This window comes from Sus scrofa, chromosome X, assembly GCF_054392235.1.
Source record: "Sus scrofa isolate SSC_HxYL_T2T_F1_AM1 chromosome X, Sscrofa_HxYL_maternal_Yorkshire_Landrace_v2.0, whole genome shotgun sequence".
NCBI classification, from domain to species: Eukaryota; Metazoa; Chordata; class Mammalia; order Artiodactyla; family Suidae; genus Sus; species Sus scrofa.
In genome coordinates, this window is record NC_139401.1 from 61,665,494 (window position 1) to 61,692,234 (window position 26,741).

Genomic DNA, 26,741 nt, shown 5'->3' on the forward strand with positions numbered 1-26,741 from the left:
ACCATTCGCCTATTTTGATGGACACTTAAATTGCTTCCATAGCTTGGTTACTGTAAATAATGCTACAATGATCATAGGGGTGCATATTCTTTTTAAATCGGAGGTTTTGCTTACTTCATGTAAATATCCAGAGGTAGAAATGCTGGTAATTCTATTTTTAATTTTTTGAGGATCCTCCATGCTATTTTCCATATTGGCTGAGACAATTTACATTCCCACCAGCAGTGCATGAGGGTTTCCTTTTCTCCATATCCTCACCAAGTATTATTGTTTGTTGTCTCTTTGAGGATACCCTTTCTAATAGGGGTGTGGTGATATTGTGGGTTTGATGCATTTCCTTGATTATTAATAAAATAATCATCTTTTCATGTATCTGTTGTCCATCTGTATGTTATCTTTGGAGAACTGCCTATTCAGGACTTCTGACCATTTTTTAATCATAAAGTTTGGGGATTTTTTGTTATTTGGTTATATGAATTCTTTATATATTTTGTATATTAAGCTCTTATTGAAGAGATATTATTTGCAAATATCTTCTTCCATTCGGTAGGTTGCTATTTCATTGCTTATAATTTCCTTCATTGTGCAAGCACATATTAGTCCCATGTAGTACCATTTGTTTACTTTCTTTTGTTGCTTTTGCCTGAGGAGGCATATCTGAAAAAAAAAATGTTGCTAAGACTGATGTCAAAGAGCATACAGCTTGTGTTTTATTTTAGGTGTTCTATGGTTTCAGGTCTTAAACTTAAATTGTTAATCCATTTTGAATTTATTTTTGTATATTGTTTAAGAAGTTATCCAGTGTGATTCTTTTAAATACAGCTGTCCAGTTTTCCCAACACCATTTATTGTTGAGGCTGTCTTTCCCCATTATATATTCTTATCTCCCTTGTCATAAATTAATTAACCATATAAGCATTGGCTTATTTCTGGGGTCTCTATTCTGTCCTTTTGATCTATGTGTCTTTTTTTGCCAATATCTTATTGTTTTAATTACTATAACTTTGTAGTATAGTTTTAAATCAGGGAACATGCTATCTCTGGCTTAGTTCTTCTTTCTCAAAATCACATTGGCTATTCAGGACCTTTCATGGTTCCATATAAATTTTAAAATTCGTTCTACTTCTATGAAAACCACATTTGTATTTTGATAGGGATTGCATTTTACCTGTAGCTTTCTTTTTGTGGTATGGACATTTTAAAAATATTAATTCTTCCAATCCATGAACAAATTATATCTTTCCATTTTTTGTGTGTTGTCTTCAATTCCTTTTATCAATGTCTTCATTTCCAGAGTACACATCTTTCACTGCCCTAGTTAAATTTATTCCTAGGTATTTTATTCTTTTTGATGCAATTTTAAGTGGGATTGTTTGTTAATTTCTCTTTCTTATAGATGGTTTTTAATGTATAGAAATGCTATAGAGTTCTGTATATTAGCTTTGTATCCTACAAATTTATTCATTTATCACTTATAATAGTTTTTGGTTTTGGTGGGATCTTTAGGGTTTTCTATATATAGCATGATGTCATCTGCAAGAAGTTTTACTTCTTCCTTTCCAATTTGGATTCCTTTAATTTCTTTTTCTTGTACGATTGCTGTGGCTAGAACTTCCAATACTATGTGAATAAAAATGGTGAGAGTGGGCCAACTTATCTTGTTCCTGATCTTAAAGCAAATGTTTTATGGTCCTCACAGTTGAGTATAATGTTGGCTGTAGTGGTATATAAGGCCATTTTATTGTTGCAGTATATTCCCTTTATACCATTTTCTGGAAAGTTTTTATCATAAACAGATGTTAAATTTTGTCAAAAGGTTTTTTTAGACATCTATTGAGGTAATCATATGATTTTTATTCTTCAATATGTATATCATATTGATTTACTTTTGCCTATTGAAAAATACTTGCATTCCTGGGATAAAGGCTCAAGGTGTATGAATTTTTAAATTTATTTTTGAATTTGGTTTTTTAATATTTCATTGAGGATTTTTGCATTTATATTCATCAATGATTAGGCCTATAATTTTCTTTTTTAATGTTGTTCCTTGTTGAGTTTTGTTATCAGAGTAATGCTGGCCTTATAGAATGAGATTGGAGGCATTGCTGCCTCCTGAATTTTTTGGAATAGTTTGAGAAGGAGAGGTGGTAAATTTTTAAAATGTTTGGCAAAATTTACCTGTAAAATCATTGAGTGCTAAACTTTTATTTGTTAGGCTTTTCACTACAGTTTTAATTCCACTACTTGGATCTTTATGTTTTTCATTTCTTCCTGATTCAGTCTTATGAGACTATGTTTCTAGGAATTTATCCATTTTTTAGGCCATCCATTTTATTGACATATAATTATATGTAGTAATCTCTTATGATTCTTTGTATTTCTGTACTAACAGTTGTAACATCTCCACTTCCATTTCTGATTATATTTATTTAGACCCCCTCTCTCTGGTTTGATAAATCTGGCTAAAGGTTTAATGATTTTGTGTCTGTTCAAAGAATCAGCTATTAGTTTCATTGATCTTTTCTGTTGCTTTTTGTCTGTATTTCATTTGTTTCAGCTCTAATTTATTATACCCTTCTACTAACTCTGGGTTTTGTTTGTTCTTTTTCTAGTTACTTTAGATTGTTTATTTCAGACTTTTCTTTTTTCTGAGGTAGGCTTGTATCACTATAAACTTCCCTCTTAAAATTCCTTTTCTTCAGTCTCATAGATTTTGTACCATTGTGTTGACATTTTTATTTATCTCAAGGTATTTTTTAATTTTCCTTTTGATTTCTTCAGTGACCCATTGGTTGTTTAGTAGCATGCTATTTAGATTCCACATATTTGATTTTTTGTTTGTTTTTTCCTTGTAGTTGATTTTATAGTCTCATACTGTTCTGGTCTGCAAAGGTGCTTGATATTCTTTCAACAGTCCAATAATTTCCAATAGAAAAATACAATGTCAGACAAACTATAGTTTCTTAGAAAGCAAACAATGTATTCTAAAATAATTTTCCATAAGTCTACTAAACATGATTATGGTATGTGTTTGTTTGTAGGAACTTGTAACATCTGAACATAACAAACCAAACAAGCAAACTCTTGCACCATCACTACCACCACATTTTACACAAAGGAATGACACTGTAAATGGATTTCAAGCAAGCTAAAAAGAAAAAGAAACTGATTAGACCTCAGATTGTCCACTAAACGGGATGACGGCCACCGCTGCAGTGGAAACACCAAAAATGAAGAAGAGTGCCTCCAAGGAAGAGAAGCAACAGCCTAAGCAAGATAGCACAGAGCAGGGTAATGCTGATTATGAAGAGTGGTTGAGCCCTGAGACTGATACTGAGCATCTGAACCTTAAAAGTAGAAACAATGATAACAGCTGCCAACTTGGAGATGTTCAACTGAAGAAAAAGGAGATTCCCTCTAAGCCACATCGTCAGCTCTGCAGATCACCCTGCCTAGATCACCCAAGCTTCTCCCAGAGCAGCATTCTACAGGATGGGAAGATTGACTTGGAAAAAGAATACCAAGCCAAGATGGATTTTGCTTTAAAGTTGGGTTATGCAGAAGAACAGATTCAATCAGTGCTGAATAAGTTGGGTCCAGAATCACTTATTAATGATGTATTGGCAGAGCTTGTCAGACTTGGGAACAAAGGTGATTTGGAAGGGCAGGTCAACTTGAGTGTGTTAATGCCTCGAGGGCCCAGCTCCAGAGAGATTGCAAGTCCTGAATTGTCTCTTGAAGATGAAATAGACAACAGTGACAATTTAAGGCCAGTTGTCATAGATGGAAGTAATGTGGCAATGAGGTAAGACTGGTATGTTTTCTGTCTCTTTCTCTAAAAACTGCCCTAAACTCACACAAATTGTCTTCTTTTGGAATATGAAAGTCCTTTGGTTGTTGGCTGTGGCTTGTGCACCACTAGGTGGACAGAGGCTAAAATGATCCTGCCTGGACTTTTGTCTCTCCTTTGAAATTCTTGCCATCTTGTTTTCAGGTGTTCTAAAACCACCTTAGACATCAGCAATTCTTCAGAGGAGATGTAATAATTCAGCATTTGTTCCTCTTGAGGTCCCCTCTGCCTTCTCTTATTAGATAAACAAATCATCCTAAAAATCCTTTAGGATTTTTGTATAAAGGTTACTTGGGGAGTTCATTTCCCACTAGGAACCATGAGGTTGTGGATTTGATCCCTGGCCTTGCTTAGTGGGTTAAGGATCCAATGTTGCCCTGAGCTGTGGTATAGGCCATAGAACAGGCTTGGATCTGGTGTTGCTGCAACTTTGGCATAGGCTGGCAGCTATAGCTCCAATTTGACCCCTAGCCTGGGAACCTCCATATACTGTGGGTGCAGGCCTAAAAAGACCAAAAAAAAGTTACTTGGGGGCTTACTTGGGAATTTGAAGTAACTCCCATTTGCCATTTTCCCGAATTTGGACTCCTTTGCCTGACTTTGTGATCTGACCTTTCCCTCCTCCCATCTGATTAGCATCCCTCACACCTATTACATTTGTATAAATCCCTTTAATAGTCTCCCATGTAAATTATGGTGATTTCTACCCCACTACATTTGTTTATGTCATTTTCCAACCTAAGAGTTACCACCTCCCTATCTCCATATCCTTCAATGTATACTGCCTCCATGAGCACCAGCCTGACTTTTCTTATCCTAATGATTATCTCTGAGTTGAATAATAGTCCTCTAAAATGTCTTCATCCAAACCCTTAAATCTGAGAATATGTTACCTTACATGGTAAGATAACCATGATTAAGCTAAGGATCTTTATTTTTTTTATTTTTATTTTTTGTCTTTTTGCCATTTCTTGGGCCACTCTCATGGCATATGGAGGTTCCCAGGCTAGGGGTCAAATTGGAGCCATAGCCGCCAGCCTATGCCAGAGCCACAGCAATGCAGGATCTGAGCCGTGTCTGCAACCTACACCACAGCTCACAGCAATGCTGGATCCTTAACCCACTGAGCAAGGCCAGGGATCAAACCTGCAACCTCATGGTTCCTAGTTGGATTCATTAACCACTGAGCCATGACAGGAACTCCAAGCTAAGGATTTTTAGATGGGAGAAATTATATTGCATTATTAAGATAGGCTCAATGTAATCACAGAGTCCTTATAAGAAGGAGCAAAAGAAGGAAGAAAAATCAAAATGGGTAGTAGATGTGAAGACAGAAGCAAAAACTTGGGGTGATGTCAGAAAGGAGCCAGGAGGCAAAGAATGTGGGCAGCCTCCAGAAACTGAAGTCAAGGAAACAGATTCTTCCCTGAAGCCAGCAAAAAGAACATAGCCTTACCAATGCCTTGATTTTAAACTTCTGACCTCCTGAACTGTAAGAAAATAAACTGGTATAATTTTAAGCCACTAAATATGTGGTGATTTGTTTTAGCAGCCAATAGGAAAGTGATATAGAACGAAGAGTGCCTTCATTCTTTATTCCATACTGACTTTATATACTTTTTTATTTCCTATCAGAGAGCCTTAGGAAACTCTCCTTATATTTCTAAAATGAGTCATCATCCAGCTTTGACTTGAAAATTCCCAGTGATCAGGAGCCTACTTAGATGTCCTATTGCTTAATTAACTTACTAGAATTCTTAGACTGTAAACAATCAGAACACAGTATAATAGAAAGTTTTTCATTTGCTTACCCCCATTGTCTTTGAGGGCAGGGACCTTGTTTTATGCCTCCCTTGCTTTACCCACAGAACTTAGCAGAGTATTGGATGCTCTCATAGCCACGGGGATAGGAGCATGTATTATAAGCCATATCATTACTGTACGCTTGAATTACTAAGAAGGAGGTACATTTTAAGATATAGTTCTATATAATTTTCATAGCAACTTTATTTTTTAGATGACAAAACTAGAGCTTAGCACAGTTAAATGACTTCCTTGAGATCACTTGATATAGCTAATATGTAGCAAAATGAGGACTTGAACTTAAGTCATCTAGCTTCAGATGAATGAAATGAAACTAACATTTATAAATATATACTCTGTGCTTGGTGCTCTGCACATCTGATTTAACCCCCACTATAATAGTACAAAATGAACTAAATATGTTCATTTTTGCAGATGAGTAGACTCAAATTCAAGGGTGAGTAACTTCCCAAGATTTTACAAGTAATAAATGCCAAAGATAATATTAAAACCTTAATCTGACTCCAATGCTCCTTCTGCAATATCATGCAATAGTGTGTGGCTGTTAGTGTTATTTTGAATTTTGGCATAATTTCTATTGTAAGAGAAATGTAGTTACAGTATTCCTTTTTCAAATATCATATTTTTATTAAATATAGTTGATTATTATGTCAGTTTCAGGTATACAACATAATGATTCAATATTTTATTGATTTTACAACATTTAAAGTTATTTAAGTGGGGGAAGGCAAGATGGCAGAAGAGTAGGGGGACGTGCTCGCCCTCTCCCACAAACATACACAAAAAAGTACACCTACAGGTTAAATGACTCACACGGAACAGCAATTAATCACTGGCGGAAGAACTTAAACTCCAATAACAGCAAGAATCTCATGACATAACTGGGTAAAACAAGAGAAAAGAGGAGAGAGAAGGGGAATTGGGACTGGACAGGCACTCCCAAAAGGGAACTGTGGAGGAGAAAGGGATCCCACACCCTGGAAAGACACCTAATTGATGGAAGAAAGATCAACCGAATTGGAGGGATCTCCAGATGCCGAGAAGAGCACAGCAGTAGGTCCAAGATCTGAAAAGCAGAGTGAGAGCTGAACAGATAATCTGAACTACTGGCACAGTCACCAAAAATCAAGATGCTTGGGTGGGGACCGGGCACTGAGACCTCAGCTCTGAAGGTTAGTGCCCAGGAGTGGGCTGGGGGGGTGGTGGTTCAGAGACTGCCTGAGGGACCAGGAAGCAATCAGTTGGGTTGGCAGTACAGAGACAGCCTGAGGGATTAGGAAGCAGGGAGTCATGGGTGGAGGGAGCAATACACTAAGGGCTGGGGATTGGAAAGCCACAACAGAGGGAACCTGGGAGATTAGCTGGACCCACAGGAGAGACAAGGTGCCAGTGTTGGGGAGGGCAGAGGAGGAGAGGTGGACTGCCATAGAATACTCCTTGTGCCACAGCAAGTGCACTTGCCTGCCAGCTAGCAGAAAGCAGTGCTTCCCAGTGCATCCCCCTACCCCTACCCCACATGCACACCTGGCCTGAGGCTGCCTGCCATCCCAGAGGGCTGGCCTCACCACTTGTAGGAAGCCGACCACCTCAGGGGCTTTCCCTTCCCTGGCCTGCTTGCCCTCTGGAGGGGCTACACTCCCATGGAGCAGCACCCAGCACTGCTAGCCTCATGAAAAAGTCCTGCAGCCCAGAAATGATAGAGCAATCTCTGCCCAGCCGTGCAAAATCTGCTTCCATTGTGGGGCAGTCCTGCCAGTCCCAGAAGCCCTGGGGAAGTGCCCCTTTGTTTCCTAGTGGCCCAGCTAGCCACTCCCACCCTCGGAGGGTGCTACACTCCCATGGAACAGCTGACCAGCACCACCAGCCCCCTGGAAGAGTCCCACAGCCCAGAAAACATAGAGCAAGCACCATCAGGACACAGGAAATCTACTTCCATTGTGGGGTGGTCCTGCCAGTTCTGGCTGCCCTGGGGAAGTGCCCATTTGTCCCCCAGTGACCTGGCTAGTGGCTCCCACCCTCGGGAGGTGATACACTCCCATGGATCAGTGACCAGCACCACCAGCTCCCTGGAAGAGCCCCACAGGCCAGAAACACCAGATCAAGCTCCGCCCAGCCATGCAAAATCTGCTTCCACAACAGTGCTGACCTCCCAGTCCATCCTTCCCTCAGGAAGTCCATCTTTGCTTCAGAGAGACCCTGCTAGCCCTGCCCACCCCCAGGAAAAGCCATGCTGCCTCAAAGAATACTGAGCAACACCACCAGCCCTTGGTAAAATCCACAGTAGTGCCAGGGAAAATCCTGCCCAGCCACGGGGATTACAACTCCACCAAGAAAAACAAAATAACAAGCAAGATGAAGAAGCTCAGAAACTACTCCCAGTTAATGCAATAGGAGAACTCACCTAAAGCAGCCAACAATGAAACAGACCTCTGCAGTCTCATAGACTTGGAGTTCAAAAGGGAAATAGTGAAAATACTGAAGGAATGAAGAGAAGATATGAACAGTTATACAGACTCCCTCAGAAAGGAACTAGAAAATATAAGGAGAAGCCAAGAAAAACTAGAAAATTCATTTGCAGAGATACAAACGGAGCTAAGTGCAGTAAAAACCAGAATGAATGATGCAGAAGAACAAATTAGTGATGTGGAAGATAGAATAATGGAAATCACCCAATCAGGCCAGCAGACAGAAAACCAAATCAAAAAACCTGAAAGCAATATAAGACACCTATGGGATAATACAAAGCAGTCCAATCTATGCATAATAGGAATTCCAGAAGGAGTAGAAAAAGATAAGGGAATGGAAAATATATTTGAAGAAATTATCAATGGAAACTTCCCAAATCTAAAGGATACTGAGTTCAAGATACAAGAAACACACAGGGCCACAAACAAGTTGAACCCAAATAGACCCACACCAAGACACATTATAATAAAAATGGCAAAAATTAATGATAAAGAGAGGATCCTAAAGGCAGCAAGAGAAAAGCAAAATGTTACCTAAAAGGGAACTCCCATAAGGCTATCAGCTGATTTCTCTACAGAAACTCTACAGGCCAGGAGGGAATGGCAAGAGATATTTAAAGCACTGAAAGGAAAAATATGCAACCTATAATACTCTATACAGCAAGAATGTCATTTAAAATAGAAATAAAATATTTTTCCAACAAACAAAAGCTAAAAGAATACAGCAATACATAACCCAGGCTAAAAGAAATATTGAAAGGGCTTCTCTAAACCAAAAAGAAAAGAAAAAGAAAAAAGAGGAACACAAGGATTGAGGAAACCACAATCAGATAGCATTCACTCAAATAAGGCAGCATACAGATTTGATTTAATCATGAATATGTTTAAAACAAAATAAAATTTAAAAAAGAGTCATCAAAATCATAAAATTTGGGCAAGGGAAGTAAGGAAGTAAGTAGACTCTTTTTAATTTTTTCTTTGTTTTTTCTTAATTTTAGTATGGTAATGAAGTGTTTGAACCTACAGGACTATCAGGCTAAAACACCCAATTATAGGAAGGGGTTAACATACTTAAAAAACAGGGCAAGCACAAATCAAAACCAAAGATTGCATTCACAAAAAAATGAAAAGAAAAACACTCGAGCAGAAAATAATTGGAGACAATCCAACAAAAAAAAAAAAAAAAGAAAGGAAGAATGGAGAATCATAGAATCAACTGGAAAATGATGTTTGAAATGGCAATAAATAATCATCTATCAATTATCAGCTTAAATGTCAATGGACTGAATGTTCTAATCAAAAGACACAGAGTGGCTAAGTGGATAAAAAGCAAAAAACTTTTAATCTGCTCCTTGCAAGAAACTCATGTAGGACAAAGGACACATATATATTGAAAGTGATGGGGTGAGAAAAAATATCTCCTGCCAATAGACATGGCAGGAAAGCAAGAGTTGCAATACTTATATCAGACATAATAGATTTTAAGACAAAAGACATAAAGACAAAGAAGGACACTATTCAATCGTTAAGGGATCCATACAAGAAGAGGATATTGCTGTAATCAACATATATGCCCCAAATATAGGAGCACTCAGATACATACAACAAATATTAACAGACATAAAGGGAGAAATGGATGGGAATACAATCATAGTAGGAGACTTTAATACCCCACTCACATCAATGGACAGATCCTCCAAATGGAAAATCAATAAGGCAACAGAGATCTTAAAGGAAACAATAGAAAAGTTAGACTTCATTGACATCTTCAGTACACTACATCCAAAAAAATCAGAATACACATTCTTCTCAAGCACACATGGAACATTTTCAAGGATTGATCACATCCTGGGGCACAAAGCTAACCTCAACAAATTTAGGGAGCATAGAAATTATTTCAAGTGTCTTCTCTGACCACAATGGCATGAAACTAGAAATTAACCACAGGAAAAGAAAGGAGAAAAAACCTATTACATGGAGACTAAACAACATGTTACTAAAAAACCAATGGGTCAATGAGGAAATCAAGAAGGAAATTAAAAAATACCTTGAGACAAATGATAATGAAGGCACAAACTCTCACAATCTATGGGATGCCTCAAAAGCAGTGCTTAGAGGGAAATTAATAGCAATAGAGGCCTTCCTCAAAAACGAAAGATCACAAATTGACAACTTAACCCAACACCTAAATGAATCAGAAAAAGAATAAAAAAGACGTAAACTCAGCAGAAGGAAGGAAATTATAGAGATCAAAAAGGAAATCAATAAAATAGAGATTCAAAAAAAATAGAGAAAATTAATAAAACCAAGAGCTGGTTCTTTGAAAAGGTAAACAAAATTGACAAAACCCTGGGTAGACTCACTAAGAAGAGGAGAAAAAGAGCCCAAATAAAAAAAAAAAAAAAAAGGAAATGAAAAAGGAGAAATCACAACAGATGCAATAGAAATACAAAAAACCATAAGAGAATACTATGAACAACTCTATGCCAACAAACTCGACAATCTGGAAGAAATGGACAATTTTCTAGAATCTTACAGCTTGCCAAAACTGAATCAAGAAGAAACAGACCAAAGGAACAGAGTGATCACTAGAAATGAAATTGAAGAGGTCATAAAATCACTCCCTACAAATAAAAGTCCAGGACCAGATGGCTTCATAGGCGAATTCTACCAAACATACAAAGGGGTTCTGGTGCCCATTCTCCTTAAAATTTTTCAAAGGGTCGAAGAAGAAGGAACACTCCCAAAGACATTCTATGATGCCACCATCACCCTAATTCCAAAACCAGACAGAGATACCACCAAAAAAGAATACTATTGGCCAATATCTTTAATGAATATAGATGCAAAAATTCTCAACAAAATTTTAGCCAACCGAATCCAACATCATGACCAGGTGGGGTTCATCACAGGTTCACAAGGACGGTTCAACATATGCAAATACATCAAACGCATACCCCACATTAACAAAAGAAAAGTCAAAAACCATAGGATCATGTCAATAGATGCAGAAAAAGCATTTGACAAACTAAAACATCCATTCATGATCAAAACTCTCACCAAGGTGGTTATAGAGGGAATATTCCTTAACATAATCAAAGCAATTTATGACAAAGCCACAGCAAATATAATACTCAATGGAGAAAAATTGAAAGCCTTCTCACTCAAATCTGGAACAAGACAGGGATGCCCACTCTCACCACTACAATTCAACAGAGTTTTGAAAGTCCTAGCCATGAAAATTGGAAAAATAAAAGAAATAAAAGGCATCCAAATAGGAAGAGAAGAAATAAAACTGTCACTATATGGAGACGACATGATACTATACATAGAAAACCCTAAGGACTCAACCCCAAAACTACTTGAACTGATTAATAAATTCAGCAAAGTAGCAGGATATAAGATTAACATTCAGAAATCAGTCGCATTTCTGTATACTAACAATGAAACTTTAGAAAAGGAATACAAAAATACAATACCTCTTACACTTGCACCTCAAAAAATCAAATACCTGGGAATACACCTGACCAAGGAGGTAAAGGACTTATATGCTGAGAACTATAGAACATTAACCAAAGAAATTAAAGAAGATGTAAAGAAATGGATAGATATTCCATGTTCCTGGATTGGAAAAATCAATATTATAAAAATGGCCATGCCAACGAAAGCAATCTACAGATTCAATGCAATCCCTATCCAATTACCCATGACATTTTTCATAGAACTAGAACAAACAATCCAAATATCTATATGGAACCACAAAAGACCCAGAATTGCCAAAACAATCCTGGGGAACAAAAACCAAGCAGGGGGCATAACTCTTCCAGACCTCAGGCAATATTACAAAGCCACAGTCATCAAGACAGTGTGGTACTGGGACCAAAACAGACAGACAGACCAATGGAACAGAATAGAGAACCCAGAAATAAACCCTGACACCTACGGTCAATTAATCTTTGACAAGGGAGGCAAGAACATAAAATGGGAAAAAGACAGTCTATTCAGCAAGCACTGCTGGGAAACCTGGACAGCTGCCTGCAAAGCAATGAAACTAGAACACACCCTCACACCATGCACAAAAATAAACTCCAAATGGCTGAAAGACTTAAATATAAGACAAGACACCATCAAAATCCTGGAAGAGAACATAGGCAAAACACTCTCTGACATCAACCTCATGAATATTTCCTCAGGTCAGTCTCCCAAAGCAACAGAAATAAGAGCAAAAATAAACCAATGGGCCCTAATCAAACTGACAAGCTGTTGCACAGCAAAGGAAACCCCCCCAAAAAAACCCAAGAAGACAACTTACAGAATGGGAGAAAATAGTTTCAAATGAGGCAATGGACAAGGGCTTAAGCTCTAGAATATACAAGCAACTTATACAACTCAACAGCAAAAAAGCCAACCACCCAAGGGAAAAATGGGCAAAGGACCTGAACAGACATTTCTCCAAGGAAGATATACAAATGGCCAACAAGCACATGAAAAAAATGCTCCACATCCCTGATTATTAGAGAAATGCAAATCAAAACTACCATGAGATACCACCTCACACCAGTCAGAATGGCCATCATGAATAAGTCCACAAATAACAAGTGCTTGAGCGGGTGGGGAGAAAAGGGAACCCTCTCGCCCTGTTGGTGGGAATGTAAATTGGTACAGCCACTATGGAGAACAGTTTGGAGATACCTTAGAAATCCATCCATAGAACTACCACATGACCATGCAATCCCACTCTTGGACATATATCAGGACAAAAGTTTCCTTAAAAAAGACACATGCACCCGCATGTTCACTGCAGCTCTATTCACAATAGCCAAGACATGGAAACAACCCAAGTCCGTTGACAGATGATTGGATTAGGAAGAAGTGGTATATATACACAATGGAATACTCCTCAGCCATAGAAAAGAACAACATAATGCCATTTGCACCAACACGATGGAACTGGAGACTCTCATCCTGAGTGACATAAGTGAGAAAGACAAAGACGAATACCATATGATATCACTCATATCTGGTATCTAATATACAGCACAAATGAACCTTTCTGCAGAAAAGCAAATCATGGACTTGGAGAATAGACCTGTGGCTGCCCAGGGGGAGAGGGAGGGAGTGGGAGGGATTGGGAACTTGGGGTTATTGGATACAACTTGGAATGGATTTACAAGGAGATCCTGCTGAGTAGCATCAAGAACTATGTCTAGATACTTATATTGCAACAGAACAAATGGTGGGGAAAAAATGTATACATGAAAGAGTAACTTGGTTCCCATGCTGTACAGTGGAAAAAAAATTAAAATAATAAAACAAGAAAAAAAAACATACTTAGAAATAAATTTTACCAAGGAGGTAAAACATGTACACTAAAAACTGTGAGAGACTGTTGAAGGAAAATGAGAGAACAAAAATAAATGAAAACATTTTCCATGCTAAAAAAGAAAAAATACAAATAGAAAGCTAGGACTTGGGGGTCGGGATTAAGATGGCAGAATAGAAGGACTGGAGCTCAACTTCTCTCCTAAAAACAACAAAATTCACAACTAAAGACTGCACATTCTTCACCCAAATGGACTGGAAACCTTAAAAAAGATACCCTACTCCAGAAGAAATAGAGGAGGACACATCAAGAGGTAGGAGGGGCCATGCCATGATATAAACATCCCCATACCTCCTGGGTGGGAAGCTCCACAGACTGGAAACTAACTGGTTCACAGAGATTCACCTACAGGAGTGAGAGTCCTGAGCCCCATATCAAACTCTCACGTGTGGGGATCTGGCACTGGGAGAAAGAGCCCCTGGAGCATCTGGGATTGAAGGCCAGTGGGGCTTGTGCACAGGAGCTCCATGGGACTGGGGGAAATGGAGACCGCATGCTTAAAAGGCGCACACAGACTTTCATGTGCATTGGGTCCCAGGGCAAAGCAAAGTTTCCATAGGAATCTGGGTCAAACCTGACTGCAGTACTTGGAGGACCTCCTGGGAAAACAGGGGTGAACTTGGCTTGTCCTGAGGGAAGGACATTGAAAGCAAAGCTTTTGGGCATGTTCAGCAGCCATGCCTTTATCGAGGTGGCTGTTTTGGGAAAATCTTGCCCCACCCATCAGTCAGCTGCTGAGAAGCCCCAGGGAAAACAACAATCCAGGTGGGACCACATTTCCACCCCTCAGTAAACAGGCTCCCTAAAGAACCCTCAGGCACACAGCTGCCTCTAATCCCATCCAGAGACTAAGCCCCACCCACCAGAGGGATTAGAATTGGCTCCACCCACCAGTGGGCAGGCATCAGCCCCTCCCATCAGGAAGCCTACAGCAAGCCCTCCATACCGACTTCAGCCACAGGGGGGAAGACACCAGAAGTAAGAGAGGCTATACAACTCTATTATCTGTAAAAAGGTCACCACACCAAAAACCTATAAAAATGAAAAGACAGAGAACTATAATTCAGATGAGGGAGAAAGGAAAAACCCCAGAAAATCAACTAAGTGATCAGGAGATTCTCAGCCTCCAGGAAAAAGACTTTAGACTGTTGATGCTGAAGATGATGCAAGACATTGGAAATAAACTGGAGGCAGAGATGGATAACTTACAGGAAACATTGAGCAAAGAGGTACAAGGTATTAAACTTAAACGAGAAGAAATGCAAAATGCAATAACTGAAATAAAAAATTCACTAGAAGCAGCTAACAGCAGGATACAGGAGGCAGAAGAACGAATAAGCGAGGTGGAGGACAGATTAGTGGAAATTATGGATGCAGAACAGAAAAGAGAAAAAAGATTGAAAAGAAATGAAGAGAGTCTCAGAGAACTCTGGGACAACGTTAAATGCACCAACATCCGTATTATAGGGGTTCCAGAAGGAGAAGAGAGAGAGAGGGGGACAGAAAAAGTATTCCCAGAGATAACAGACAAAAAATTCCCTAACAATTCCCTAACACGGGAAAGGAACCACTCACTCCAATTCAGGAAGCACAACAAGTACCACATAAAATAAACCCAAGGAGGAACATCCCAAGACACATATTAATCAAACTGACCAAAATTAAAGACTAAGAGAAAATATTGAAAGAAGCTAGGGAAATGATACAAATCACATACAAGGGAACCCAATAAGGTTATTGGCAGAAACTCTGCAGGCCAGAAGGGAGTGGCATGATATACTTAACATGATGAAAGGAGAAAACCTCCAACCAAGATTGCTTTACCACCAAGGCTCTCATTCAGATTTGAAGGAGAAATCAAAAGCTTCACAGATAAGCAAAAGCTGAGAGAATTCAGCAACACTAAACCAGCCTTACAACAAATACTAAAAGAACTTCTCTAGGCAGAAAAGAAAAGGCTGCAACAGGAAACAAAAATACCACAAATGACAAAGTTCACCAGTAAAGGTATATATACAGTAAAGATACAAAATCATCCAAGCACAATTATGCCACCAAAATCTGAAATCATGGGAAGAGGAGGGTATGAATGCAGGACACTGGAGATGCACTTGCAATTAAGAGAACAACAACTTAAAACAATCTCATATATATATATATATATATATATATATATATATATATATATATATATATACACACACACACATATATATATATACACATATATATATACAGAATCTTATATCAAAACTTCAGAATAACTGCAAACCAAAACTCTACAATTGATACACAAAGAAAAATCACCTCAAATACAACACTAAAGATAGTCATCAAACCAGAAGAGGAGAGAACAAGAAGGGAAGAAAAAAGAGCAACAAAAACAAATCCAAAGCAATTAATAAAATGGCAATAAGAACATACATATCAATAATTACCTTAAATGTGAATGGACTAAATGCCCCAACCAAAAGACATAGACTGGCTGAATGGATACAAAACCAAGACCCATATATATGCTGTCTTCAAGAGACCCACTTCTCTTCTAGCGACACATACAAATTGAAAGTGAGAGGATGGAAGAAAATATTTCATGCAAACGGGGATCCAAAGAAAGCTGCAGTAGAAATACTCATATCAGAGAAAATAGACTTTAAAATGAAGAATATTTTAAGAGACAAAGAAGGTCACTACCTAATGATCAAAGGATCAATCCAAGAAGAAGATATTACAATTTTAAATATCTACACACCCAACATAGGTTCACCACAATATGTAAGGCAACTGCTATCCACCTTAAAAGGACAAAACCACAATAACACAACCATAGTGGGGGATTTGAACACCCCACTTACAGCAATGAACAGATCATCCAGACAGAAAAACAATGAAACACAGGCCCTGAGTGAAGCATTAGACCAGATGGAATTAAAAGATATTTATAGGACATTCCGTCCAAAAGCAACAGAATACACATTCTTCTCAAGTGCACATGGAACATTCTCTAAGATTGACCAATCCTGGACTACAAATCCAACCTCAGTAACTTTAAGAAAATTGAAATCATATCAAGCATCTTATCCGAGCACAATGCTATACGACTGGAAATCAACAACAAGAAAAAAAATGCAAAAAAATACAAACATGTGGAGACTAAACAACATGCTACTAAACAACCAATGGATCACTGAAGAAATCAAAGTGGGAATGCAAAAATACCTAGCAGCAAAGGACAACGAAGATACAACACTCCAAAACCTATGGGATGCAGCAGAAGCCATTCTAAGAGGAAAGCTTATAGCTTGTATTAGCCCACCTCAGGAAACAAACAAAAAAAAAGCTCAATTAAACAAGCTAACGTTACATCTAAAGCAGCTCGAGAGAGAAGAACAAACAAGACCTAAAGTTAGTAGAAGGAAAGAAATCATAAAGATCAGAGCAGAAATCAATGAAATAGAAACAAAGAAAACCATAGAAAAGATCAATGAATTGAAAAGCTTTTTCTTTGAAAAGAGCAACAAAACTGATAAACCCTTAGCCAGAATTATCAAGAAGAAAAAGAGTGAGTACTCAAATCAATATAATTAGAAATGAAAAAGGAGAAGTTACAACAGACATCAGAGAAATACAAAGGATCATAAGGGACTACTACATGCAACTATACGCCAATAAAAGGGAAAACCTAGAAGAAATGGACACATTCTTAGAAAAGTACAATCTTCCAAGACTAAACCAAGATGAAATACAAAAGATAAATGGACCAATCACAAGAACTGAGATTGAAACTCTGATTATAAAACTTCCAACAAACAAAAGTCCAGGACCAGATGGCTTCACAGGCCAATTCTATCAAACATTTAGAGAAGAGCTATCACCTCTCCTTCTGAAACTATTCGAAAAAAAATTGCAGAGGAAGGGATATTCCCAAACTCATTCTATGAGGCCACCATCACCCTGATACCAAAACCAGAGAAAGATACCACAAACGAGGGCAACTACAGGCCAATTTCACTGATGAACATCAATGCGAAAATTCTCAACAAAATACTAGCAACCCGCATCCAACAATAAATTAAAAAGATTGTACATGATGATCAAGTGGGATTTATCCCAGGGATGCAAGAGTTCTTCAATGTCTGCAAATCAATCAGTATTATACACATTAACAAACTGAAGAATAATAACCATATGATGCTCTCAATAGACGCAGAAAAAGCCTTTGACAAAATCAAACACCCATTTCTGATAAAAACCCTTCAGAAAGTGGGCATAACGGGAACCTACCTCAACATGGTAAAGGCCATATATGACAAACCCACAGCAAACATCATTCTCAATGGTAGAAAGCTGAAAGAATTCCTGCAGAGAATAGGAAAAAGACAAGGATTTCCTCTCTCGGACTACTCTTCAACATAGTTTTGGAAGTCCTAGCCACAGCAATCAGAGAACAAAAAGAAATAAAAGGAATCCATATGGGAAAGGAAGAAGAAAAACTATTACTATTTGCAGATGACTTGATACTATACCTAGAGAATGCTAAAGACTCTACCAGAAACCTGGCAAAATCGCAGGATACAAAATTAATACACAGAAATCAACAGTATTTCTATACACTAACAATGAAAGAGCAGAAGGAGAAATTAGGGAAGCAATCCCGTTTACCATTGCATCCGGAAGAATAAAATACCTAGGAATAAACCTACCTAAAGTGACAAAAGACCTGTACTCTGAAAACTATAGGACATCAAAGACTATAAGAACAACTATAAGACAACTATAAGAAATCAAAGATGATACAAATAGATGGAAAGACATACCATGCTCGTGGATCGGAAGAGTTAATATTATCACAATGACTATACTACCCAAGGCAATCTACAGATTCCATGCAATCCCTATCAAATTACCAAGGACATTTTTCACAGAACTTGATCAAAATATTTTAAAGTTTGTTTGGAAGCACAGAAGACCCAGAATAGCCAAAGACATCCTGAAAAAGAAAAATGGAGCTGGAGGAATCAGGCTCCCAGACTTCAGACTCTACTACAAAGCAACAATCATCAAAACCGTATGGTACTGGCACAAAGGCAGAACTATAGATCAGTGGAACAGGATAGAAAGCCCAGAATTCAACCCATGCACCTATAGCCAAGTAATCTATGACAAAGCAGGCAAGAATATACAATGAAGAAAGGACAGCTTGTTCAATAAGTGGTGCTGGGAAAACTGGACAGCCAAATGGAAATGAATGAAATTAGAACACTCCCTAACACCATACACAAAAAGAAACTCCAAATGGATGAAAGACCTAGATATAAGACCAGACACTATAAAACCCTTAGAGAAAAACATAGGCCAAACACTCTCTGACATAAACGACAGCAACATCTTCTCAGATCCACCTATCAGAGTATTGACAATAAAAAGAAAAATAAACAAATGGGACCTAATCCAACTTTAAAGTTTCTGCGCAGCATAGGAAACCCTAAACAAAACAAAAACATAACCAACAGAATGGGAGAAAATCTTTGCAAGTGGTTCAATTGATAAGGGATTAATCTCCAAAATTGATAAACACCTTCTGGAGCTCCATACCAAAAATCAAACAACCCCCTCCAAAAATGGGCAGAAGATCTAAACAGACAGTTCTCCAAAGAAGACATACAGATGGCCAAAACATACATGAAAAGATGCTCAACATCACTCATTGTTAGAGAAATGCAAATCAAAACCACTTTGAGGTAGCACCTTACACCAGCCAGAATGGCCATCATCCAAAAGTCTACAAACAAGAAGTGCTGGAGAGGGTGTGGGGGAAAAGGAACCCTAGTACACTGTTGGTGGGATTGTAAAATGGTGCAACCACTGTGGAAAGCAGTATGGAGATGCCTCAGAAAACTAAAGATAGAACTACCATTTGATCCAGCAATCCCAGTCCTGGGCATCTATCCAGAGAAAAACCACGACTCACAAAGACACATGTACTCCGATGTTCATTGCAGCACTATTTACAATAGCCAAGACATGGAAACAACCTAAATGTCCATCGACAGAGGAGTAAATCAAGAAGATGTGGTACATATACACAATGGAATATAACTCAGCCATTAAAAGGCATGAAATACCAGCATTCTTAGCAACATGTATGGACCTAGAAACTATTATGCTAAGTAAGTGAAGTCAGCCATACAATGAGACACTCACATCAAATGCTTTCACTGACATGTGGAATCTGACAAAAGGACAGACTGAACTTCTTTGCAGAACAGATGCTGACTCACAGACATTGAAAAACTTATGGTCTCTGGAGGAGACAGTTTTGGGGGGTGTGGGGATGTGCTTGGGCTGTGGGATGGAAATCCTGTGAAATAAGATCTTATGATCATTATACAACTACAGATGTGATCAATTCATTTGAGTAATAAAAAGAAAAAAGCTAGGAATTAAAAGCTTATCTAAAAAGCAATATAAAACCTAGGACCTGAAAGATACAGATTGAATGACATGACAACTCACATTGTTCTGTAAACTAGCTTAGGTAAGAGATTAATCCCTCGCCAGTCCCTTCATTTTCAAATATTTCTCCCATTCTTTGGCTTGTGTTTTCATTCTGTTTATGGTTTCTTACATGTCTTGGCTATTGTATATTGTACTGCAATGAATGTTAGGGTGCATATATCTTTTTGAGTTATGGTTTTCTCTGGATAGATGCCAAGGAGTGGGATTGCTGGATCATATGGTAATTCTACTTTTAGTTTTTTGAGGAATCTCCATAATGTTTTCCATATTGGTTGCACCAATTGGCAATTTCACCAACAGTGTAAAAGGGTTCCCTTTACTCCATACCCTCTCCAGCACTTCTTGTTTGTAGACTTTTGGATGATGGCCATTCTGGCTGGTGTAAAGTGGTACCTCATAATAGTTTTGATTTCCATTTCTCTAATAATTAGTGATGTTGAGCATCTTTTCATGTGTTTTTTGGCCATCTGTATGTCTTCTTTGGAGAACTGTCTGTTTAGTTCTTCTGCCCCTTTTTTTTTTGTCTTTTTCCCATTTCTGGGGCCGCTCCCATGGCATATGGAGGTTCCCAGGAGAGGGGTTGAATCGGAGCTGTAGCTGCTGGCCTACGCCAGAGCCACAGCAACATGGGATCCGAGCCATGTCTGTGACCTACATCATAGTTCACGGCAATACCGGATTCTTAACCCACTGAGCAAGGCCAGGGATCGAACCCGAAACCTCATGGTTCCTAGTCAGATTCGTTAACCACTGAGCCACAATGGGAAATCTTTTCTGCCCATTTTTGATGATTTTTTTTATTGAGCTCCAGGAGGTGTTAATATATTTTGGAGATTAACCCCTTATCAGTCACTTCATTTGCAAATATTTTCTGCCATTCTATGATTTGACTTTTTGTTTTGTTTAGGGTTTCCTTTCATGTTCAGAAACTTTTAAGTTTAATTAGGTCCCATTTTATTTATTTATTTATTTTCTTTTTTTTAATTTTCCCACTGTACAGCAAGGGGGTCAGGTTATCCTTACATGTATACATTACAATTACATTTTTTCCCCCACCCTTTGTTCTGTTGCAACATGAGTATCTAGACATAGTTCTCAATGCTATTCAGCAGGATCTCCTTGTAAATCTATTCTAGGTTGTGTCTGAGAAGACCAAGCTCCCGATCCCTCCCACTCCCTCCCCCTCCCATCAGGCAGCCACAAGTCTCTTCTCCAAGTCCATGATTTTCTTTTCTGAGGAGATGTTCATTTGTGCTGGATATTAGATTCCAGTTATAAGTGATATCATACGGTATTTGTCTTTGTCTTTCTGGCTCATTTCACTCAGGATGAGATTCTCTAGTTCCATCCATGTTGCTGCAAATGGCATTATGTCATTCTTTTTTATGGCTGAGTAGTATTCCATCGTGTATATATACCACTTCTCCCTAATCCAATCAGCTGTCGATGGACATTTGGATTGTTTCCATGTCCTGGCTATTGTGAATAGTGCTGCAATGAACATGCGGGTGCATGTGTCTCTTTTAAGTAGGGCTTTGTCCGGATATATGCCCAAGAGTGGGATTGCGGGGTCATATGGAAGTTCTATGTATAGATTTCTAAGGTATCTCCAAACTGTTCTCCATAGTGGCTGTACCAGTTTACATTCCCACCAACAGTGCAGGAGGGTTCCCTTTTCTCCACAGCCCCTCCAGCACTTGTTATTTGTGGATTGATTAATGATGGCCATTCTGACTGGTGTGAGGTGGTATCTCATGGTAGTTTTGATTTGCATTTCTCTTATAATCAGCGATGTTGAGCATTTTTTCATGTGTTTGTTGGCCATCTGTATATCTTCCTTGGAGAAATGTCTATTCAGGTCTTTTGCCCATTTTTCCATTGATTGATTGGCTTTTTTGCTGTTCGGTTGTATAAGTTGTTTATATAATCTAGAGATTAAGCCCTTGTCAGTTGCATCATTTGAAACTATTTTCTCCCATTCTGTAAGTTGTCTTTTTGTTTTCTTTTTGGTTTCCTTTGCTGTGCAAAAGCTTTTCAGTTTGATGAGGTCCCATGGGTTTATTTTTGCTCTAATTTCTATTGCTTTGGGAGACTGACCTGAGGAAATATTCATGAGGTTGATGTCAGAGAGTGTTTTGCCTATGTTCTCTTCCAGGATTTTGATGGTGTCTTGTCTTATATTTAAGTCTTTCAGCCATTTGGAGTTTATTTTTGTGCATGGTGTGAGGGTGTGTTCTAGTTTCATTGCTTTGCAGGCAGCTGTCCAGGTTTCCCAGCAGTGCTTGCTGAATAGACTGTCTTTTTCCCATTTTATGTTCTTGCCTCCCTTGTCAAAGATTAATTGACCGTAGGTGTCAGGGTTTATTTCTGGGTTCTCTATTCTGTTCCATTGGTCTGTCTGTCTGTTTTGGTCCCAGTACCACACTGTTTTGATGACTGTGGCTTTGTAGTATTTCTTGAAGTCTGGGAGAGTTATGCCTCCTGCTTGGTTTTTGTTTCTCAGGATTGCTTTGGCAATTCTGGATCTTTTGTGGTTCCATATAGATATTTGGATTGTTTGTTCTAGTTCTATGAAAAATGTCATGGGTAATTGGATAGGGATTGCATTGAATCTGTAGATTGCTTTCGTTGGCATGGCCATTTTTACAATATTGATTTTTCCCAATCCAGGAACATGGAATATCTTTCCATTTCTTTACATCTTCTTTGATTTCTTTGATTAAAGTTTTATAGTTCTTGGCATATAGGTCCTTTACCTCCTTGGTCAGGTGTATTCTGAGGTATTTGATTTTGTGAGGTGCAATTTTAAAAGGTATCGTATTTTTGTATTCCTTTTCTAAAGTTTCATTGCTGATATACAAAAATGCAACTGACTTCTGAATGTTCATCTTATATCCTGCTACTTAGCTGAATTTGTTAATCAGTTCAAGGAGTTTTGGGGTTGAGTCCTTAGGGTTTTCTATGTATAGTATCATGTCATCTGCCTACAGTGACAGTTTCATTTCTTCTCTTCCTATATGGATGCCTTTTATTTCTTTTGTTTGTCTAATTGCTGTGGCTAGGACTTCCAAAACTATGTTGAAGAGCAGTGGTGAGAGTGGGCATCCCTGTCTTGTTCCAGATTTGAGTGAGAAGGCTTTCAGTTTTTCCCCATTGAGTATTCTATTTGCTGTGGGTTTATCATAAATGGCTTTGATTATATTCAGGAATGTTCCCTCTATACCCACTTTGGCGAGGGTCTTGATCATGAATGGATGTTGGAGTTTGTCAAATGCTTTTTCTGCGTCTATTGAGATGATCATATGATTTTTGACTTTTTTTTTTGTTAATGTGTTGTATGATGCTGATTGATTTGTGTATGTTGAACCATCCTTGTGAACCTGGGATGAACCCAACCTGGTCATGGTGTATAATTTTTTTGGTATGTTGTTGGATTCGGTTGGCTAAGATTTTGTTGAGAATTTTTGCATCTATCTTCATCAATGATATTGGGCGATAGTTTTCTTTTTTGGTGGTACCTCTGTCTGGTTTTGGAATGAGGCTGATGGTGGCATCATAGAATGTCTTTGGGAGTCTTCCTTTGTCTTCAACCTTTTGAAAGAGTTTAAGGAGGATGGGCACCATTTCCTATTTATATGTTTGATAGAATTCACCTGTGAAGCCATCTGGTCCTGGACCTTTATTTGTAGGGAGTGATTTTATGACCTCTTCAATTTCATTTCTAGTGATTGGTCTGTTCAGTTGATCTGTTTCTACTTGATTCAGTTTTGGCAGGCTGTAAGATTCTAGAAAATTGTCCATTTCTTCCAGATTGTCAGGTCCCATTTTAAAATTTTTGTTTTTATTTTCATTACTCTAAGAGGTGGATCTGAGAAGATATTGTTGTGGTTTATGTCAGAGAGTGTTCAGCCTATGTTTTCCTCTAAGAATTTTATAGTATCTTGTCTTATATTTAGGTCTGTAATAGATTTTGAATTTATTTTTGTGTATGGTTTTCTACTTTCATTCTTTTACATGCGGCTTTACAGTTTTCCCAGAACTACTTATTGAAGGGACTGTCTTTTCCATTGTATTTTCTTGCCTCCTTTGTCATACATTAGTTGCCTATAGGTGTGTGGGTTTCTGGGCTTTCTATCCTTTTCCACTGATCTACAGTTCTGGTTTTTGTGCCAGTACCATTCTGTTCTGATGACTGTAGCTTTGTAGTATAGTCTGAGGTCAGGGAGCCTGATGCCACCAGTTCCATTTTTCTTCTCAGAATTGCTTTGGCTATTCCCAGTCGTTTGTGCTTCCAAAAAAACTTTAAAATATTTTGTTCTAGTTCTATGAAAAATGCCATTGGTCATTTGATCAGGATTGTATTTAATCAGTAGATTGCCTTGGGTAGTATAGTCATTTTGATATCTTTGATTCTTCCAATCCAATATCCTGGTATGTCTTTCCATCTGTTTGTGTCAACTTTGATTTTTTTCATCAGTATCTTATGGTTTTCAGAGTACAGGTTTTTGTCTCTTTAGGTAGGTTTATTCCTAGGTATTTTATTATTTTTGATGTGAATTTCAATGGGATGGTTTCCCTAATTTCTCCTTCTGATCTTTCACTGTTAGTCTATAGAAATGCAGTCAATGTCTGTGTATTAATTTTCTATCCTACAACTTTACCAAATTCATGGATGAGCTCCAACAGGTTTCTGGTTGTGTCTTTAGGATTTTCCACATATAGTATCATGTCATCTGCAAGTAGTGATAGTTTTACTTATTCCTTTCCAATTTGGATTCCTTTTTTTTTTTTCTTTTTGTTCTCTGATTTCTTTGGTAGAACTTCTGAAACTATGTTGAATAGTAGTGGTTTGAGTGGACGTCCTTATCTTGTTCCTGATATTAGCAGAAATGCTTTCAGCTTTTCACCATTGAGAATGATGTTTGCTGTGGGTTTGTTATATATGGCCTTTATTATGTTGAGGTATGTTCCCTCTATGCCCACTTTCTAGAGGGTGTTTTTATCAGAAGTGGGTGTTAGATTCTGTCAAAGGCTTTTTCTGCATCTATTGAGAGGATCATATGGTTATTATTCTTCACTTTGTTCATTTGGTATAGCAAACCGGTTGATTTGTGGATATTTTAAAATCCTTATTGAATTCATGTCCTGGCTCAGTAGTAATGAACCCAACCAGCATCCATGAGGATGTGGATTAAATCCCTGGCCTTGCTCAGTGGATTAAGGATTTGGCATTGCTGTGAGCTATGGTGTAGGTTGAAGACATGGCTCAGATCTGGCATTTCTGTGGCTATGGTGTACACCAGCAGCTGAGGTCATTTGATAGGGACTATATTTAATCAGTAGATTGCCTTGGGTAGTATAGCCATTTTGATAGCTTTGATTCTTCCAATACAAGATCCTGGTATGTCTTTCCATCTGTTTCAACTTCTAGCCTGGGAACTTGCATATGCCACATGTGACACTAAAAAGAAAAAAAAAATCCTTGCATCTCTGAGATAAATACCCCCTTGTTCATGGTGTCTGATCCTTTCAATGTATTGCTGGATTCAGTTTGCTAGTATTTTGTTGCATATTTTTGCATCTATGTTCATCAGTGATAATTGGCCTATAATTCTCTTTTTCTGTGATATCTTTGCCTGGTTTTCATATGAGGGTGATGGTGATCTCATAGAAAGATTTTGGAAGTGTTCCTTCCTCTGCAATTTTTTGGGAATAGTTTCAGAAGGATCAGTGTTAACTCTTCTCTAAGTTTTGGATAGAATACATTTGTGAAGCCATCTGGTCCTGGACTTTGTTTTGTTGAAAGTTTTTAATCTCAGTTTCAATTTCAATATCTGTGATTGGTCCCTCTGTCTTTTCTCTTTTGTCTTGGTTTAGTCTTGGAAGACTGTATTATCTAAGAATTTGTCCATATCTTCTTGTTTGTCCATTTTTATTGGCATAAAGTTTCTTGTAATAGTCTATTATGATCCTTACTATTTCTCTGATGTCTGCTGTAACTTCTCCTTTTTCACTTCTAATTTTATGTTTATTTTTATTTTGCTTTTCTTTTTTTAGGGCTGCACCTTTGGCACATGGAAGTTCCCTGGCTAAGGGTCAAATCAGAGCTACAGCAGCTGGCCTATGCCACAACCATTGGCCTATGCCACAGCCAGAGTAACATAGGATCTGAGCCATGCCTGTGACCTACCCCACAGCTCATAGCCATGGCAGATTCTAACCCACTGAGCAAGGCCAAAGATTGAACTTGCATCCTCATGGATACTAGTTAGATTTATTTCTGCTGCACAAGAATTGTAACTCCCTCATTTTACTGATCTTTTCTATGGTTTTCTTTGTTTCTATTTCATTGATTTCTGCTCTGATCTTTATGATTTCTTTCCTTCTACTAACTTTAGGTTTTGTCTGTTCTTCTCTCTCGAGCTGCTTTAGATGTAACGTTAGCTTGTTTAATTGAGCTTTTTTTTTTGTTTGTTTCCTGAGGTGGGCTAATACAAGCTATAAGCTTTCCTCTTAGAATGGCTTCTGCTGCATCCCATAGGTTTTGGAGTGTTGTATCTTCGTTGTCCTTTGCTGCTAGGTATTTTTGCATTCCCACTTTGATTTCTTCAGTGATCCATTGGTTGTTTAGTAGCATGTTGTTTAGTCTCCACATGTTTGTATTTTTTTGCATTTTTTTTCTTGTTGTTGATTTCCAGTC

The 26,741-nt window shown here is 38.1% G+C and overlaps 1 protein-coding gene across 5 annotated transcripts in view; it reads left to right on the top strand.

Annotated features, from left to right (window-relative positions):
- Window positions 1-26,741, top strand: part of ZC3H12B (zinc finger CCCH-type containing 12B) — a 518,944-nt gene that overhangs the window by 468,373 nt on the left and 23,830 nt on the right. For all 5 annotated transcript variants that reach the window (XM_085007254.1, XM_085007255.1, XM_085007253.1 and 2 more), the window contains one exon: window positions 3,042-3,805. In XM_085007254.1, coding sequence (XP_084863380.1) covers window positions 3,198-3,805 — 608 coding nt within the window. In that variant the 5' untranslated portion in view covers window positions 3,042-3,197. The remainder of the gene's footprint in view (window positions 1-3,041; window positions 3,806-26,741) is intronic.